General features: G+C 40.9%; 1 protein-coding gene across 2 annotated transcripts in view; it reads right to left on the bottom strand.

Annotated features, from left to right (window-relative positions):
- Positions 1 to 20,135, bottom strand: part of UNC5C (unc-5 netrin receptor C) — a 354,187-nt gene that overhangs the window by 113,773 nt on the left and 220,279 nt on the right. For both annotated transcript variants that reach the window (XM_034772897.1, XM_034772898.1), the window contains exon 2: positions 13,279 to 13,500. In XM_034772897.1, coding sequence (XP_034628788.1) covers positions 13,279 to 13,500 — 222 coding nt within the window. The remainder of the gene's footprint in view (positions 1 to 13,278; positions 13,501 to 20,135) is intronic.

The raw sequence follows: 20,135 nt of genomic DNA, 5'->3' as shown, positions 1-20,135 counted from the left end.
ACTCTTCGGCTCTGTTTAAGAGCCGAAGAGTCGGGGAGGAGCAGAGCCGCCATTTTCCCGGACATGTTCGGCTTTTTGGCAATTCCCCCCGGACGGGGGTTTGACTGCCGAAAAGCCGGACATGTCCGGGAAAAAGAGGACGTATGGTAACCCTACCTTAAAGGCAGTTTTCATAGGCCCCACAGACTCTGAGGCAGAGTTTGGACTGAAATCCCTCTGGAGGATCTAAGAGAGCAGCTGGATCTCATTCAGCTTTTCCTTCTGAGGGCAGTGGGTTGCTGCTGCTCAAGTGGGAACAGGTAGGGAGGAATGTTTCCTGTTCCAGGGGCCGGGGCGGCTTCTGTAGCTGAAAAAGGAGGAACGATTCGTTTTGCTCTGTGTGCAAAGCTGCCAGTACCTCAGGTGGTATTATGGAGGCAGCTGCAGACCAGTGCCTGAGCAGAAATGCTATTAGGCCTATTGCATTGTTTTCTGTGTTCATGCCTTTCTCTCAGCTCCAAAGGTAATGATGCTCCACCTGCTCGAGACAGAGGTAACGGGGTCTGGGAGCCAAGAACACCCTGTGTCTAAAAGGGATGATATCATCAAAAGGTCTAACTGTACTGTCTCTGCCTGCGGGCAGGGAAGAACTTTATCCACACATCTGGACTGCTACAGAAGACCAGAGAAAGGAATATTATACATCATGATCAAAGAGAGGAATATATACAATTTTGTTATTATCATGATCTCACAAATATTCTACATAGAGCACAGAGGGACAAATTCTAAACTGAGGCACAAATTCTAACCCTAATCCAGAGGCCAAGTAGCTGGGCAGGGCCGGCTCCAGGCACCAGTTTACCAAGCAGGTGCTTGGGGCGGCCACTTCGGATAGGGGCGGCACGTCGAGCTGTTCGGCGGCAATTCGATGGACGGTCCCTCACTCCTGCTCAGAATGAAGGACCTCCCGCCGAATTGCTGCCACAGATCGCGATCACGGCTTTTTTGTTTGTTTGTTTGTTTGTTTGGCTGCTTGGGGCGGCCAAAACCCTGGAGCCGGCCCTGTAGCTGGGGTAGATTCTAAAGGGGAAGTGGAAAGGAATCCTTTCTCCTCAGGTCACAGAGTGGCTCTGGAGATGCTCGGCAGAGGCTATGCCTGTCTTGTGGCTAGTGTAGCACCTGATTCTCTGGTTCTAAGTGCCCTCCTTTTCTTGCATCCCCTCTCCAAATCTTGCTCCCTCCCCCTTGTGCAGAAATCCTGTACCAGCTTAGCTGCCAGGGGACTGTCTGTGCAGACAGGAACAGAATTTGACGGTTCAGGTTTTACTGCATGTCTGTGGTAGCTGTAGAAGAGCCCCAGTAACACAGACCCACCCCCCCCTCGGCGGACATGTGAGGCTGCAGATCTTTAAAACAACATTGAGCTGGCTATTTGCTGTTAAAAATATTTCCACACACAAAGGAAATACACAACAAAAATCCTTCTATAGAGACAATTTCCAGTTCCACCCCACTTGTGCAAAACGTCTACAAAATGCACCAAAAATGAGTGATTCTCTCACACATTTATTCCATATGCTCATGCTTTTTGGGTTTCTTCCCTCTCCTTGGTGCAAATTAATAATCCTACTACAATTTATCTCTCTAGAAATCTCAGTACAAGTGTTCATCTATACTTACATAGGAATCTATAATTTCTGAAATAATACAGGGCTCTCGTCCACGAACACATCTACATTTGTGTCAAGCCATAGCAGCTCAGGGGTTCCTGTCATTCAGCAGTCACTGCAGTCACATTTGGTGGTCCCTTAGCAATACTTTGAAGGACTGGTACCACTAAAAGGGAGCATGGGAGAGAGGACGTTCAGAGGGAAAAGCATGACAGAGAGTGACTGTATTAGTTACTCCAGTTCTAGACAGAAAGCCCAATGCTTTTTCTGTGGTTGAGGTGTGTGTGATGTTTTTTTTGTTTTTGTTTTTTTAAAGAGGCCAGAAAAAAACCTGCCAGAGGTTCATGTTTTACATAAAGCTGCAGTTGAGACTTCACAAAGAAAATCTATGCACTTTTTATTTCTGGTTCAGAGGATTTACATGCTCTTTCTAATGATCTGGGTCTTCAGCACCGGGTAATGCTTCCCAGTCCCCAGCTTAGTGCTCATGTAAAATTGAAGCATTTTTGAGGCAGTTTAGAGCCTGCAGATGAATCTCAATGTGCAGGCAAAAGGCATAATGGCTGTTTAGCACTTTGCAAGAAGAGGCTGAGGAAATCATGAAAAAACAAACAAACAAACAAAAAACTATTGAACTGCAGCCATCTGGGAAGCCAACAGAGAGCTTCTGAATTTTGAAAAGCATGTTTACATTGCATTTGTGTAACCAAGGAAGGGAAAATTAAAAATAAATGTGATTTTTTCCCCCCAAAAGGTAAGTATATATACCAAGGTTCTTTCAGTTTGGGGTATACACACACACGCACGCACGCACACACACACACACACTCAGCACCTAATTTAAGTGAGTTTTGAGAAGCTGTACTGAAGTAAAAGTGCCTTATTTCCATGATTTTGAGGCAGTGTCACAGTTCAGTGACTGGTATAGAAGTTGTGGGAATAAGGACAATCAACAACGTGACACAAGGGGTCACTAGGGAGCCTTTCTGAGTAGTTGTCCTTTTTCTTAGTCCATGATGTGGCAGAACAGGGGGTTGTGGGGAGAAGTGTAAAATCACCATTTTTTTCTTTTGCCAGTTAGGGATTGCATTTCACAGAAATCTTGAGAACTTAAAAAGAAAGAAATAACAACAAAGGACACGCAGCTGCTTTCAAAGGTTCTTTTGTCCAGTGCACTGTCAAGTTAAGTGACTTTCACCAGATAGATATGCAGTGGCTCTGGGAATTTACTGCCTGTTCCCACATCCAAAGTGTTCTCAGGTCTTGGCCAGGCTAACAGTGAGAGCGCCACCTCCTGACCAATGAGAGATATTTTTTAGTTTGTAGGAGATAAAATAATGATCAAAGTGGGGGAGAGTGGAGGGAGGAGGCAGCATAGTGGTGACAGTGGGACTGCATGGGATGTAAGTCAGTGCAGAATTTGGTCCAGAGAATCAAACCACTAAGAGGTGGAATAGACCTTTTTGGTCATATATGTGAAAATTTTCAGAAGTCTCCAAAACTTTTGTTTGCCTCCATTTTTCCGGGTGCCAAGCTTGAGACTCATGGTTTCAACTCTTTGTTGCCACCTTAGTCAAAACACATCACAAAGCAGTAAAGGATCAAAAACTAAATCCAAATGAAAACACAATCCCTTTCAATAAATCACTGCTCCTCAGCCCTGACAAATGTAACACCCCCAATCAGTGGTGCAAATAACCTCACTTAAAACTCCCAAATGTTCAAGATGCTAAACCAGCACCAGTACGACCAACACACAAGCCCACTTTTGGGCTGAAGTCCACGAAAGCTTATGCTCTAATAAATTTGTTAGTCTCTAAGGTGCCACAAGTACTCCTGTTCTAAATGAGTGAAAATTCCTCTTCTTGCAGGATAGGATGTGGAGGAACCTCTAAAAAGTGACCTTATATGGTTTCCAGGAAAGCCTTTCTCTTCTTGTGAGTTTCTGCCACAGGAGAGGAATATCCAGCCCAGTGATCTTAATCCACATAACCTAATAAAACTTAATTTATCTGAAGTAATTAGAAAGTGCTTTATTATGATATTTTCCCCTGCTGTGTGAAGCATTTGGGATTTTTGTAGTGTAAAGTTTGCTTTCACATCTGCAAAAGCATCCACCATCTTGAATTTGTGTCTCAGAACACAGCAATTCCCTATTCCCAATTCTGAAGCATTAAAAACTACTGTTTATCTACAGTTGTGTTATTTTCACTATATTCAAGCTAAAAGTTGAAAGCTTTTTCCGCTTTGAAAAATGGTCACAGGGGTCTTGCTGTTGGCTGCTACCTTGGTCATGATCCACAGAGGGCCAAGTTCCCTGCAGCTGGTTTTGAAGCTGTAAAAGCTGTGGGGTAGATAAAGCTTTTATTGTACTAATGATGCTTATTCTCACACAATCTTCATCCTCATGAGACGTTCCTATATGGCTACTGGGAGTGATGTTGAAGAAGAGGGAGGCTTGAGTGACATTTAAAGTGACAGCACTCTCAAATGTGTGTGTGTGTGTGTGTGTGTGTGTGTGTGTGTGTGAGAAACATTTGTGTGGTTTTATTATTAATTATTATTATTATGCATTAAAGAAAAAAACACTGTATTTTACTGAAGAGTTACAGTCCTGAGGAGAAATACAGCTATATAGTTTTTCATCACTAGTTGGCAATGTTTTGGGACATGTATGTTTAAACTCTCTCTTTCTGTTATAACACTGTGACGTTGTGCAGTCTATATGGTTTTATAAAAATATAAGTGAATATAATGTAACTGGGATATGCTTCATGCAAAAGGTCTCTTGTAAGGTATCATTACAAAGCTCATAATCTACTGAGTGTGATCATCCTATTTGTAGAAATGTACCACTCTTGCATCTAAAACTAGAAATATAAAACATAACTCTGAGGGCCTATTGTAATTATGTAAAGTGTGGGCCATTAAGGATGGTTTGGAATCTTGATGACTCCCATTGTCTGCAGATGGCTGTATTTACCTGTGAGTCTTCCTGTATATGTGTGTGCTGGCAAGTGAGTAATGAAGTCTTGCAGTGACATGTGATCATGTCACCTGAACTGGAATCCATCTTTAACCTGGTGCTTTTCCAGTGGGGGGGGGGGGTGGAAAACCAGAGGGACAAAGGGTTCCCGCCTTATGCAAAAGATATATAAAGGGGTAGAAGAGAATAAGGGGGTGGAGGAGCCATCATGAAGAATCCCCTAGCTATCACCTGAGCTGCAACAAGAGCTGTACCAGGGGAAAGAATTGTGCCCAGGCCTGGAAGGTGTCCAGTCTGAGAAAAACTTACTGAAGCATCTCTGGGGGTGAGATTATCTGTATTTAGTTTGATTAGACATAGATTTGCACATTTTATTTTATTTTGCTTGGTGACTTACTTTGTTCTGTCTGTTACTACTTGGAACCACTTAAATCCTACTCTCTGTATTTAATAAAATCACTTTTTATTTAGTAATTTACTCAGAGTATGTATTAATACCTGGGGGAGCAAACAGCTGTGCATATCTCTCTATCAGTGTTATAGAGGGCGAACAATTTATGAGTTTGCCCTGCATAAGCTTTATGCAGGGTAAAACGGATTTATCTGGGTTTAGACCCCATTGGGAGTTGGGCATCTGAGTGCTAAAGACAAGCACACTACTGTGAGCTGTTTTCAGGTTAACTTGCAGCTTTGGGACAAGTGATTCAGACCCTGGGTCTGTGTCTGGAGCCAGACAGGAGGGTCTGGCTCAGCAAGACAGGGTGCTGGAGTCCTGAGCTGGCAGGGAAAACAGAAGCAGGGGTAGTCTTTGCACATCGGGTGGCAGCTCCCAAGGGAGTTTCTGTGATCCAACCCGTCACAAACACTCCAGTCAAACGGGAGTCGGGACAGAAATTGGTATGGTTACTGATGTGCTACCATCAGTTTATGTATAGTGCTCATACTTGCCAACATTTGAAAACTATTAATAGGAATACAGGGACGTATTCTTAAACTTCATTGACGTATTGGACTAGGAAAGAGTATTGGAGGGGGAAAAGTAGAAAACTGGCAATATTTTGCTGAAAAATGGTTATTCTAAATAAGGATGGTTGGTATTTCTGAAGGTTTTGATTTGACAGAACATGAACAGTAAAAAAAAGGTCATGACAATAACATCATGAAAACAACAATCCTAATTTATAATTTGTGACAACCCTTATTAAAACAATACTACAGTATTCTATCCTCATGATCCAAAACACAACACACTTCACAATAGCAAACACTCCAGCATTTGGGACCATTCATGTAGGAGGCCATTTCTTTAGTATTTTTAATAAGGGATACCAAGAAATTTAGTAATGGAAGTAGCTTTTCTTTCTGCCCTTTAGAGACCTACCTAAAAATACAGTGAATTGAGAAGTGATGCCAGAACAATGGGAGGGAAAGTGAGATTTAGGAGGGAAGATAAGCTTGAAAGGATGTGTGAAAAAGGGTGTGGAAGATGACAAAAAGGAACATCTGTACACACAAATAATAAGCAAAATGTTACAAAAGGCAAGTCCATCATGGGATTGTATTATGACAAGCCACTTTAAGCTCTGTTCTTGGAGTTCTTGATGTTACAAGGAATTATAGCCACGGCAATACATGGTCTCATGCCCATTTTCTATTTATATTTACTCTACCCTAGAGCTATTTTCACACTGGAAATAATGAGTCTTACATTCTGGCTACTGAAATAAATATTTCTAGAGTGGAATTGAAGTAAATTACCTTTTTCAGAATTAGAAACATTTTTTTTTTAACAAAAATGTTTTACGTGTCAAAAGGAGCGCGAGTCAGGCAATCCTCATTGAATAGTCAAAAGTCCAGACCACTAGTTCAGTAGCTAAAATAAGGAATGCTGGTGGCATCTAAAAGAAGCTGTGCTAAATAGATTAAGGGGGTCTTGACAAGAAGGTAATGCAGATTTTCGCAGTCCCTCCAAAATGCTGTGGTATAAACATCCGAATAAGCAGTTTTCATTTTGTGTATGTACACTTAATTAGTACTTGCTTAAAATGGCACAGTGACAGCCCTGCAAACTGAAGTACTGTCTTTATCCATGGAAGTGGAACTACATGAAGTATTTTGCAAAGAAACAACACTTTGGAAATTTTAGCTTTTTGTCAATATTATGTAACAGACAGAAATATTACTTTCACCAGAGTGTAGTTTTGTGAATCCAGTTCAGTGCAGGTGAATAAAGAGCCCAGGGAAGCATTTAGGAAGAGAAGCTTTGAAAAATACTAACGACCCCCCATATTCTGGCCTTACCATTGTAGGCAATCTGGGTTGGGGGAGAAGAGCAGAGAGGTAGTAATCAAGTGGACGTTCCTTGAGCCATTCTGCTTGCTGAGGACAGAATGGCTCAGGAGAGCCATTTGCTATGAACCATTCTTTACTGCTGCTCCTAAAGGAAGTGTGCACTTCCAGTAGAGCCTGCTACTGAAGGCAGCTTGTAAACAGAGGAATTGGAGACCTGGTCTGACTCCAAACAAAATGACTCCATAGGCAGGGCCGGCTCCAGGCACCAGCTTAACAAGCAGGTGCTTGGGGCGGCCAAGGGAGAGGGGCAGCACCTGCGGCAATTCGGGGGCGGCAGGTCCCTCACTCCCTCTAGGAGCGAAGGACCTGCCGCTGAACGGCCGCCGCCGATCGCGGCTTTTTTTTTTTTCCCAATTGCCGCCACTGATCGTGATCACGGCTTTTTTTTTTTGCTTGGGATGGCAGAAATGCGGGAGCCGGCCCTGTCCATAGTGGCATGGTCCTCTTCTTTGGTGCCATGGCCAGGCCTCAGACTCACTATGCCTCCTCTCCGCCAGAGAGTTCCACTATGCAAGTTAGAGGGATCCCCCGCCTAGCACTCAAAGGTCCTTATTCTGCCGGGCTCCTTCTTGGGAGTTTTGAAGAAGGGATAAACAGACTCCATATGCCCTCTTCTCCCTGTGCACCTGAGCAAGACAATGCATAGGCAAAACACTAACATTAGCTAAATGACCTAAAGTACCTATTTAGTTAGCAGTTGCAGCACTAGGAAATAATGGTTTCAAATGTTCTTTTCTCCTTGGTTGAAGGAGACGGAGACAAAGAGTATATCAGGGGCACTGCAATGTACAACAAGAGAGGGCCTATAGAACATTTCTGGATATTTCTGCAGAAATCATTCCAAAATATATACAAACTGAAAAGACCAAAAAAACAGAAGTAAGTTCTCTGTGGGCCTGATTATTTTCTGTTGTGCATCCAGTGCAGTCCATTTTGATTTGGTAGGATTTAACCTTGCTTTGCACAGATTTAAAGCACTATACAAGATGTAAAGTCCTGGAGACTCAATGCATGTGTATCTGCATTGCTGTCTGTACTGCAGAAATGGGAAATATTTTCACATAAAAAGCAAAGGCACCAACAATTCCTTAACCACAATCATTTTCAGTTGCACAATAATTCAAAATAAAAAATGTGCCCAAATCACACTAATGATTATTGATGATCTTGCTCTTCCTGTGCTGTATCAATGACATTTCCTTGGCCCCAAAAGCACTAGTTCTGCAGAATTTGTTTCCTTTCTTTGCTGTTATCTTGTATGATAGTATGATAGTAGCTCAGAACATTAAATATATGCCCTTCTTCCTACTTTCATCTTTTCGCCTTAAAACAAAATATCGCCAATGTTCACTTTAATATATTTTATTTTGTTCTGTGTTAATATCAAAATACTGGAGTAAAAACATAAAAAAGGACAACAGGAGTACTTGTGGCACCTTAGAGACTAACAAATTTATTAGAGCATAAGCTTTTGTGGACTACAGCCCACTTCTTCGGATGCACATAGAAGTGGGCTGTAGTCCACGAAAGCTTATGCTCTAATAAATTTGTTAGTCTCTAAGATGCCACAAGTACTCCTGTTCTTCTTTTTGCGGATACAGACTAACACGGCTGCTACTCTGAAACCCATAAAAAAGGACTGCATCCTGGCTTGCCATTCCATGCATGCATGAAATGATGAGACCAGATATGCTGTGCACTAATGAAGAACAAAGCACCCATTTGGACATCTTTAAGAAAATGCTTAACTTTTAATAGAGGAAGAAAATTCCAGTGGGGCTGAAGATCAAAAACAGAGTTCAAAGATCTTCCAGATAAGACGCTTCTGTTTTCTTGGAATTGACTATGAGTGTATTTGCACGGTTCTATTACCAGGCTAATTTAATTTAATAAATAAGTCTAGAACATCCTGGCACCTTTTACTATTCTCAGTGTCTCTGACCAGTTGCAATAGTTCATATGGAGATTGGCTGAGTCCATATGCAGTAGTTGAGACTACTAATGCTTTAGTTACTGCTCTAAAATACTCCATGGTGCAAAGCACCTACATAACACCCCAACTTTGTAATAATAACTTCCTCAATTTACACAGAGAAGAGATACAAATATTTCTTTTTCTCTTACAAAAAAATTAACCCTCCTACACCATTTACTATTTCTTTCCAGCAAGTCTTTGTGTTAGGAGCAGGATTGCACCCTGATTCTGCACCTGTGTCACTGCTGGCGTACCACCCAGTATATGCTGTGCAGCCTTAGCATTTATTAACGCTAAACAAATTTCCCATATCAGGGAGATGCACAAGTGTTTTTGTACACGTTTCATTCACAGTGTTTCCAAAGCTTCAGAGTCCCTGGACAGCTGAAAACTTATTTCTCTCTCCCTATGTTTTACTTTTAATTGGAAGATAAGTTACTGCACCAAATACTTTTAGCATTACACCTTTATTTCATATTCTTCTCTCTTCTCTGTACTCCGATTACTTTTTTTAAAGTAAAGAGTGCATGATTGGACTATATTATTTTGTTTCTGCATTTCATTACCTTTTTGTCTTGTTCTCCTTGTCATTGCTTTGCTATAAGAGGACTTAAGAGAGAAAATCTGGTTCTCAGATGGCATTTTAGAAACAACTCAGCAGGGCTTTCCTGCTCGTTGTTTGAGGGATAGCATGGCAAAACCACAGCAAAGAGAAATGTGCCTACGTCTCAGTCACTCGGGTCATATGACTGACATGGAAGGATGAAACTCAAGCAGCATTCAGAATAAAAGTGTGGTACAATTGAAATCCTTTTAAACTCTGGTTCATTATTATAGGCTTACTTGTGCCATTGACTGACCATTAGTTGTGTTGGAGAACTGAATTGCCCCAGGGAGACAAAATTCCTTTCTGGGGCTCCCTGGCACGTGGAATAGGGGCACACCTGCTGCTACATGCTCGTTGCATTCTCCCCAACTGCATATCTACTTAAGGGCACAATATGGCTTTATGGACAGTGTCTATCTAACCTGTTTGGGGTAATGACCTCAATGAAGAAGAAAAAAAAAAGGGGGTGGGGGTGGGGGAGAACAACATTTCTTAGGGTTTGGCCTGACAAATATAACCCATCTGAGCAGACCAAGAAGTTACCAATATCTACCAGGTTAGAATTTACTACACTGGTGGAGGATACTAACAGAGGCTGCATAGTCCCAAATATGGTGTAATCAATGCAGTGACTCAGTGACACATGAATGGGCAAAGCTCTTTGCTAGCCTGATGGATGCAGGCTACTAAGCTGCTGATCTAGTATGTTTAATGATCGTATGATTCCTCAGAAATGAATTGAGGCCCATTATCTCATACAACTTTTTCTCAAAGTCAAACAGCTCCAGACAAGTTTCTTCAATGGTTTTGCAAGAGGTGATATTATCTAAACCTATTACTTCTGGCTACCTCAAATATTTGTTTTCCCTTGCCTGCAAAGTCAATATGAATTCTCTTCCAGGGATTCTCAGTCCCATTTCCAATGATGGTAGGATGCGCCAGCAGTCATATCACACTTTATGTCCATATCCAAACTTGGCTGCAAAATCCAGATTCTGAGGACAGCTTTCATTTCAACAATTCCAGTGTGGCTATCATGCAATTGTACTAACAATCTGATTTGCAAGGATTTTTGGTAGCCCCTTGCAGAAATTCCACAAGGTAGAATCTCTCACTACTGTGAGCTCAGTTTTTGGAAGTGGATTAGGCTGTTCATCAATTAGAACATTCACACAGCCTTCAGATAGATCTTCTTTTAAAATAGGGACATTTACATTCTCTGCTGCAATTTCTTTTGCAGCATTGGGAAGATCTTCCAAAATCAGATTTTGAAAATGGGATTAGGTTGCAATGGATTTTTCACCTGTATTAGCCACCAGAATAAACACATCAGCAACTCTGTGTTTTTACTGATGATCTATAACGGATGGGAGAGAGATACCATGTTAACATCAGAGCCCATCTCTCTCTATGATCTAGCAACTGCTCATATTTGGTCCAAACATTTTTATAGACGCTATTTTCCCTAATCAATGTAAACTTCTTCCCATTCTGAAACTCTAGAGATGTTGTAATTCCAGATATTCTCAGACCCTCTTTTTCTATCTTGTCATAGTGTTTTTTTTTTTCCTTTAGTGAAGGCTCTGGGAATGAAGATGTTGTATCCTTTTCCCATCTGGCACTTTACTTGGTAGGATTCCACTATCTGCATAGCTGAGACATGACGTTAACATTAGACACATGCTAACCTTCATGGGTTTTCCAGCTAAGCAGCTGGGATACTACACAAGTTTGGGGGATTTTCAGATTCATTTTCTCTGCTTCTGCTCTGCATAGACATATTTAGCTCAGTATTTCTAACCTGTGAGCAAAGTATACTCACACAGATAGCAGCGACTTCTAAGTCTGTTCAAATGCCCTTTTCTCAGTTCAAACCCAAATGGGTGGTAGGTACTGTCCAGAAAGGGCCCATAAGTAGGATGGTTAAAATATTTCCTCATTTCTATTTGGGGTACAGGAGAAAAAGGAGGCACTACTAGATGTAATTTCTACCTCCATGTGCCATGGCAGCAGTAAATCTGAACTCATGAGCATAAAGATATATTTGGACACAACAAGCTGGCTTGGTTTGTTGACTGAATACAAATGAATATTGCTACTGTTATTGTGCTCATCCACCCCATGGCCTGTAATGAAGAGTAGGAAATGATTTGTTTTATCATTTGAGGCAGATGATCTACAGTTATTTTCCTTAAACCCACTGCTACATTAAGAAAGCGAACCTAGATTTGGCATCTTTATGTGAAGTGTTCTTCCTCCTCCTGCTATCAGAAGCAATTAAGAGCAGGAATTTAAAAACAAACACTTAGAATTGTTTTTTCCTCTCGCCTACACGGACATAGCACTATTGATTTCAATGGAGTTACACTTTATTTACCTCAGCGTAACTGAGAAGAGAATCGAGTCTCTAATTCTAAAAAGTGACCCTTGACTGCATTTTACACTATAGCAATTATAGACATTTCTGAATGTTAATGCTAATAAAACTGAAGGAAGAAATGCAATGAAAACTGAATCCACTGAAAGGCAGGGAAAGTTCATTCCAGTGGATTCCCAGTCTTACATGAATGATGATACTAGGAGATGTACTAAGTATTCCCCTCTTCCAGTCTTCTTTCTGTACAGTCACTTTTCAACCTGTTGGAAGATCCTATTACAACTAACAGTCAAATATAGCCAAAGGCTTTTTATCCCTGATTCTCCTTTCTGCAACGCTCCCCCCCCTCCCGCCAGCAAACCGTCTTTCTCTTTCTCAAGCTGAGAGAACCACAGCACTGTTAAAAGCATACGCTTTTGAACTCTGCGCAAATAAATGAGCTGAAACAAATAAAACCCAGGTCACATGAGACTTTCAAGACATCTGGTGGAGTTATTTTTCTGAATAATTAGACCAAGTGGTGGTGCAATTCCCAAATGAAAGCTACTTTCTTGCTTGATATTCAGTTATTTTTCATAGCCATCAAGATAGCAATAAGCCCTAATTCTCTCCCTTGCACGTGACTCAAACCTTATTGGATTACCAGTCTTTCCAAACTGGGACAATCACATCTTTGACACGGGCTTGTTTATAGCTCAAGTTTTTAAGCCTCTTTGTTTTCTTTATATTTTGAGGGCCCTATTAATCTTCCATGGAAGTCGATGGGAGTTTTGGCATTGATTAGATTAGGATTGGACATTTAGCCTCTTTCTTTCATTTCTTCCTGATTTACTATAGGTCTCTCTAGTACCAAGTCAATGTAGCAGGCTGCAGAAAATAATGGAACAGCAGCCAGTTGCATGCTCTGGAGTCAGTATGTTGTTCCTGGCTGGGGGAATATTGTATCTTCCCATTATTTCTCTGCCTGAGGCTAACCGTAATTTCTCCTCATCCATATTCTCCCCTTTTAAACCGTCAACATAAGAGTGCTCCAAAAGCTCCTCAAAACTTGTCTAACATTGTGCTCCCCTAGTGTGACTACATTGCAAGTAATTTGGAATTGACTGACTTAGAGAACTGAGCAAGGAAGCCAGTTCTGTGAAGTAGTGAGCAGCGGTATAGGCAGAGAAATCACTATGAGTCTTTTATGAGCACACAATTGGGCCTCATTCTCATTTTACGCTAAATCCATTTTACACCGCTCTGCCAGTTTAAATGAGAATCAGACCCAATAATGTTTTAGCACCCTCAATGACATGGTGAGAAAACACAAACACATAAATGCCTCACCAGAAGTTTCATCTACTCGCTCATCCACCACATGGTCCTTCTGATGAACCCATTCACTGTTGCACTTGAAATAGATCTGGGTGGCAGGGCTGGCTTTGCAGTATAAGTTCACAGGTTTGTTCTTTACGATGTAAGCTTCTTCAGGCTCAATGAGGAAATGAGGGAGAGGCTCTGGAGGATCAGATGGAAAGGTTTCTGGGAGTTCATGAAAAAAATCATCATCTGTAAAAAAGAAACCGAGAGGGAAAATGCAGAAAGGTTAGAAAATTACTGCAACTGAAATTCTGGCTGTGAAAGATTACAAGCGTTTCTAAAAAGCTCAAGGGAAGAGAGTGCCTTTTCAAGTGAAAAAATTATGCGGGAAGTGTCCTTGCAGTGGACTTTAAACACAGAGTTGTTTTCAGCCTAAAAGGTGTTTCCACTTAACACCCTGCTCTTTCTGTTTCTACTGGTTCATTCGCTAACTCTGTGTTTGTGAATGGCTCCTTTCTATTTGTCTTCGGGGGGGACGGTAATGACAGAACATAGTTTTAGCACTTGGTTCGGTCACTTATTAAATCCCAGTACAAAATTCTGTTAACCTAAACTGACACTTGAGGCAAAGGCATAATTGTTAGACACAGACGTGTGCAATCATACTCATACAGTTCTGCACCCCTAATAGGCGTGCACAAATACCACTTTGTGTGCATGCAAATTGAATATTTGTGCACGCACATGGTCAGTAATGGTTTAGGATGTTACCTCTACGTCTTCAGTATGAAACTGACCCTAGGAGTCAGTTTCCACTCTATGCCTCTTCATTCATTCTTTGGCTTCTCTGTTGAGAATGCTAACAACGGTGCCAAATTCTGATGCTTCTTTTTGTCGTGTGTACACCTGCCCAATGCCCACTAAGGAAGTGGGACTGGTACCACTTAACTCACTTCACACAGAGCACAGAACTGTTACAAAATGGTACGATGCAGACCTATTATGTGGATTAACAGCGGGCTTTGGTCTTCTTTAGTGCTGTCAATCCAGCAGGAGTAAATTCACAAAACAATTCATTTTTTAAAAAAAAACAGTCCAATAAACTAGTGGAAACATTGAAAATGAGCTAATTCACACAGCTTCCTGCCTCTTCCTCCATAAAACCCCTTTTTACAGGCAAAGCATCATCTCTCCACTCCTTTCACAGGAGAAATCACCAAGCTCAGAGAATGACAATTCACTGAAGGAGAATACTCCTCTTCCCATCGACTTGCAAAACTCTTGTCAACATGCAAGAACATTCAAGATGCTCACAGTGACAAAGGGATGAGAGAACAGTAACTATTGACAGATCCATCAGCAAGAAGCTGACAGTCCTGAAGGCCTCATTCAATCTCCTCTTCTCTGCCTCTGAAGCAGTTATCGTTATACACAGTGATGGACGTTGGTGATGATCAATAAAGCATCACAGAATATCAAACTAAAAATACTGCAGAAGGTTAGCTATCCTCTTCTTGTCAGTCTCCATGAAGATTAAATGTCAGACAATTACCTTTCTTTACTCTAGGTATACCAAATTTTTTGTGTCCAGAATTACAAAGGGTATGAAAGCCTTTCCTTCCAGTTACTGCTTTCGTAGAAAGACAGATAAGGAAGAACAACAACAGATGAAAGAAGCAGGAGAAGTAGATAATACAGTACCTATCTACATAGCTGTATAGAATTACACCGTACATCTTCATTAGGCATGAGCAAATCTTACAGCATTTGAGGTTTTATGAATCTTTTGAACTATTTATGAATCTCAAATCTGTAATATGAGTTCACACACCTTTTCTCATTTCATTTGAAACAGGTTTTTCTCCTCTGAAGAAGTGTTTTTTTTTTACCCACGAAAGCTTATGCCCAAATAAATCTGTTAGTTTTTAAGGTGCCACCGGACTCCTCGTAGTTGTTTTCTCCATTAGGGTGTTTCAGTTTAAAAAGAATAATGGGCTTGACTCACCACTGCATTACTCTATTGAATGATGGAGTGGTGAATAAGACCAGTATTTTTCTATCAGAGGGAAAACCTCTGCTATAAAATAACAGGGACAAAAGGACTCCACTCCCTTACCAAAAGCTAGTCTGCTGTAGGCAGGTGCTCTGCACATAGTATGAAAAAACAGATTTAATTTTCATTAGATTTTTTCCCCTTTCATTATTTTCCTCTGTGGTTTTGTTTTCACTCCAACCACCTTATGTTCCACTTTTCACCTTATTTCTGCACCTGCTCTCCCAACGTTAGATTTTTTTCTCTGCTACCTTTTTCTCCCCAGTGTTTGCAGAGTTATATCTATGAGCTAAGATGTGAAAAAATTCTGAAGTTAAAAGCGTGAGTTTGAGTCAAAGTTTGGAATTCATGATGACAGCAGGCTTGAGCTAAAGCAAAGGGAATTTGTCCCTCCCTACTATACATCTACTCATAATGCATACAAACATACAGATAAACATACACAGAGACATTAGAGATGAATCATTTCACTTGAATTGCCACAGGATATATTTTTTCCTTCTGGTCATTTATTTGCAAATTGGTGAGCAGACAGATGGAAACTAACAAAGCACACATATGTTTTATAATTAAACAAGTATTGCTTCACTAATTTCTGGTGACTGGAAAAACAAATGTATTTATTTTCACCAACAGATCTCAGCACATTATCAAAGACAACACTTATGCTATCTGAACAATTAACTAGTTCTTATCAAAGAACTAACTGGAAGCTCCAAAAAAGGCAAAGGAGAGGAAACTTTGGAGACAGAGGGAGAGAGATTTCCTTCCTTATTTCCTAAGATCAATCTGAAGAACGTGTGTAGTCTTTGGGCTGCTCTGCTGAGGGTGCCCATTTCTAGCATTTAAATATGGTTTTTATTTTCAAGTTGATTTTCTAATACTGCTTATTACAAACTCAGCCTCTCTTCTTGATTGCTGGGAAATGGGTAGGGAATACCATATACCCCCTTCCATAAGCCCAGAGCAGTTGTAGCTCATAAAGTGCCTGTTGTGAGCCAGTTTTCTTATTTAACCTTAATATACTGTATAATTCCTCGTCGCTATTATATTTTAACAAAAGTTACATTACAATCAAGCCCAAATTTATTCTTTCTTGCTGTGTTATCTTCAGACTCCGGCATCCGAACCACATTCAGATAGATGTTTGTGAGATAGGCGGTCACCATTCTCACACATGCAGATAAAGCACACATACAGAAGCTCTGCTGTCCAGTTAGACTGGTTTTCTTTTAATATTTGCACATTTAAGAGAATCAAAACAGATAAGATATCTTTTTTGTTTGTTTGTTTTTTACATTTTCCACAGAGAGGCATTTTCATTCATTTGCAGGCCTCCATGCTTATTATGATTGAGTGAGTTAATATTATATGGAACAAAAACTTAAAAGAGAAACGTCTACAATGCAAACATGATTGGATTTTGCTGTAGTCAACAAAGGAAAACAATCATATGACAAAGCTAGCCTCATCTCCATCAGCATTCAGGGTCTCTAACCCATGTGTCTGCTGCACACTGCTAAGAGGTAATAAGGCAGCCTTATCAGGCTGTGAGAATCAGAGCTGGAACTCAGTTTGTGCTTCTAAGTTCCCAGAAGTGATTAGATCTCCTGCTGCAGGAAAGCAAACTCTTGTTCCATTCTCCCCCAGACAGAGAAACGGAGGCCTTACAAGTTCCATCTATTTATAGTGTAGAAATTGCTGTGTTGGGGAACCAAGTTACAACAGGGCAGTCCCTGACATAAGTAAAACAGTGTCTGGTCTTGCAGTATAGATGGGAACAAATGGCTTTTAGCCATGCTGCAGATTCATGCCATAGTCTCACTAAGGGCTTGTCTATACTACCTGCCAGATCGACGGGCAGCAATTGATCCAGCGGGGGTTGATTTATCATATCTAGTCTAGACGCTAGAAATTGACTCCCAGCGCTCTCCTGTCGACTCCGGTACACCACCGGAGCGAGAGGCGCAGGCGGAATCAACGGGGGAGCATCAGCAGTCGACTCACCGCAATGAAGACACTGCAATCTAAGTATGTCGACTTCAGCTACGTTATTCATGTAGCTGAAGTTGCATAACTTAGATCGATCCTCCCCCCAGTGTAGCCCAGGCCTAAGATCCAAAGGTTAGATTGCCTTGTTTAGGGACAGCCCTTTGTTAGGGGTGGATGGAGGCCACACAGAAGAATCGTGATTCAGACACCTTATAAACTTGTACAGAATGTGAGTTATTACCTTCCCAGACAGCTGTGCTGTAGCCATCATCTAGCCATCACATTACCTGCTTTGGGAGGCTCATGGTGCCCACATGGTACAAAAACTCTACTCCCCAGACTACCAGGGTCACAAAGTTGGCCTCTCATTCCCTTGAACATCTGTTCAGGATCAGCTACAATATTTTACCTGGAATGTAGCATGATTCTGGAATATACACCTCTACCCTGATATAATGCTGTCCTCGGGAGCCAAAAAATCTTACCGCGTTATAGATGAAACTGTGTCATATCGAACTTGCTTTGATCCACCGGAGTGCGCCCCCCCACCCCGCCCAGAGTGCTGCTTTACCGCGTTATATCCAAATTCGTGCTATATCGGGTTGTGCTATATCGGGGTAGAGGTGTAGTTACAACTATAGCTGGGCAGAGATTGGAAATTTTGTTTTATGGAGGATTTTGAAATTAGTTTATGTTGTGTTTTGAAAAACTGGAAAATGGCAAAAATCTCTGCAAAAGAAAATTAAGGAAAAAATTGTTTCAGCTTGATCTAAACATTTAGTTTAGATTTTGACATTAATTTAGAATAGATAGCATAGTACAAAATAAAAAAATTCAAAACAAAGTCCTCTGGAAAGCAATAAATGACACGTCCTATTTTGACACTGTCATGACTTTCTTCCTTTTTATCCTCTTCCAAAATGAGGTTTGTGAGAAATCAACACAATTTTGTGAAGTGTTTATATTTCAATGGAAAACTGTTCTGTCAAAGCTTATCTGACCAACTAGTTAGAATACAGTTCAGTCCTAAATCTGTAAGATCAACTGTGTTTCAGCCCCATTGTGGAGGTACTGTGTTATAACCAGGCCGCACAATAATGGCTGTTTCTACAATTTAGATGGGACTTAAAACACCACATTTGTGTGTGTGTGTGTGTGTGTGTGTGCGTGTCTGTCTGTCTCTCTCTTACGATGTAGGTATGTCTGTGGTGGTACATGTAAAAGGGGTTGAACCTTGCCCAACATTCTGATCTGTGGCTTCCAAAGTACATCCCTTGGACATTTTTATAATGCATCCCATGGAAATGCAACAAAGAGGCACGCTTTGTGTTATCTCTGGACTTATCTCAACTTTTCTAACCATTCCAGGAAAAATACCCATTCAAGAATGGTCTGTAAAAGAATTATACCTTTAAAAAGGGAACCGTGTGCTTGATTTTCAATTATTCTGTCAATGCCCTGTGTAACATGCCCCCTGGATCAAACACAAATACTCAGACATGAGTGCTCTCCTACATAACAGGACTCCATTTGTGCCCAATTATTGCAAACTGAGTTTACTTCTGTAAAATGTCACATTCATCTTTATTTTCATGTAATAAAATGTACAACCCAGCTGTTGTTATTGACTGCTCCACACTCCCAAGACAAAAGACCTGATTAATGAAAACGCTAACCTGGTTTCACTCATGCAATTCATTCGTACTAAGAAAATAAATTGACCAAAACGACCTTCAATCTATAAATTTAATGCTGAATTTATACTTTAATGATTTCGCTGAATTTAGAGATGCTATTTTACCTCCCTCCTTTAACATCCTACAACAGTGTTTTGAAAAAAACAGTGGGCCACATCCAAACTTAGTAAAAATGGGTGAAATTCGATGGAAGTCAATAGAGCTGCAGCAATTTACATCAGCTAAGGATCATACACAGGATAAACCTGTGGGAGGATTGTATTTTAATCTTTATTTAAGGCAAAAATATCCTTTCTGAGCATTCGTTTTTGAAACTGTGCTTCATGCAGCACTTTTTGCATTAACATGTGAGAAAGGAAGAGTTTATGGTATGTTTCACTTTTTATGGACTAGTATTCCAGCTCTAATTCAGGGTCGGAAAATATTGTGCTCAGTACACCAATCTATTCCTCCTTATCACTAGTTTTATTACTATATATCAAGCTTTAATTCTCATCAGCCCAGCACATAACTCACTATATTTCTGAATTGCAGACTTAAAGTATTATTGCTTATATCAAAACACATAGGACCATTATCTCTTTGTCTGAGACTTGAAGCAAATTCTTCTCAAATGGAATTTACTTCAGAGTGATTCAAGAGCAATTTAAAATGAATGGTTGCAAAGCTAATTTCATTTGCATTTGGATGTCCATCACTCAGTGAGATCATTCGTGATACATTACAATAAAGGCAGCTGGCGTTAACTGTATGTATGGGATTTCTGCTAAGTTTTTAATGTTATGATTAAAAAACTTTCTGGAGCAACAAGTCTTATTTACTGTGAAATTAACAGCAGGTGCTAGCTCTGTAAGATTGTGATTGTGGTAATCGTTTGTTTTACGGGAGAAACATTTTCCATAAAGGTAGGGTTACCATACATCCTCTTTTTCCCGGACATGTCCGGCTTTTCGGCACTCAAACCCCCATCCGGGGGGAATTGCCAAAAAGCCGAACATGTCCGGGTAAATGGCGGCTCTGCTCCTCCCCTGACTCTTCGGCTCCGTTTAAGAGCCGAGCTGCCCGAGCGCTATGGGCTTCAGGCAGCCCCCTTGCCTCCGGACCCCAGCCGCCGGCCGGGCACTTCCCCTCCCGGGCTCTGG

Source organism: Trachemys scripta, chromosome 5, assembly GCF_013100865.1.
Source record: "Trachemys scripta elegans isolate TJP31775 chromosome 5, CAS_Tse_1.0, whole genome shotgun sequence".
Lineage (NCBI taxonomy): Eukaryota > Metazoa > Chordata > Testudines > Emydidae > Trachemys > Trachemys scripta.
This window is presented reverse-complemented; position numbering and strand designations above follow the sequence as displayed.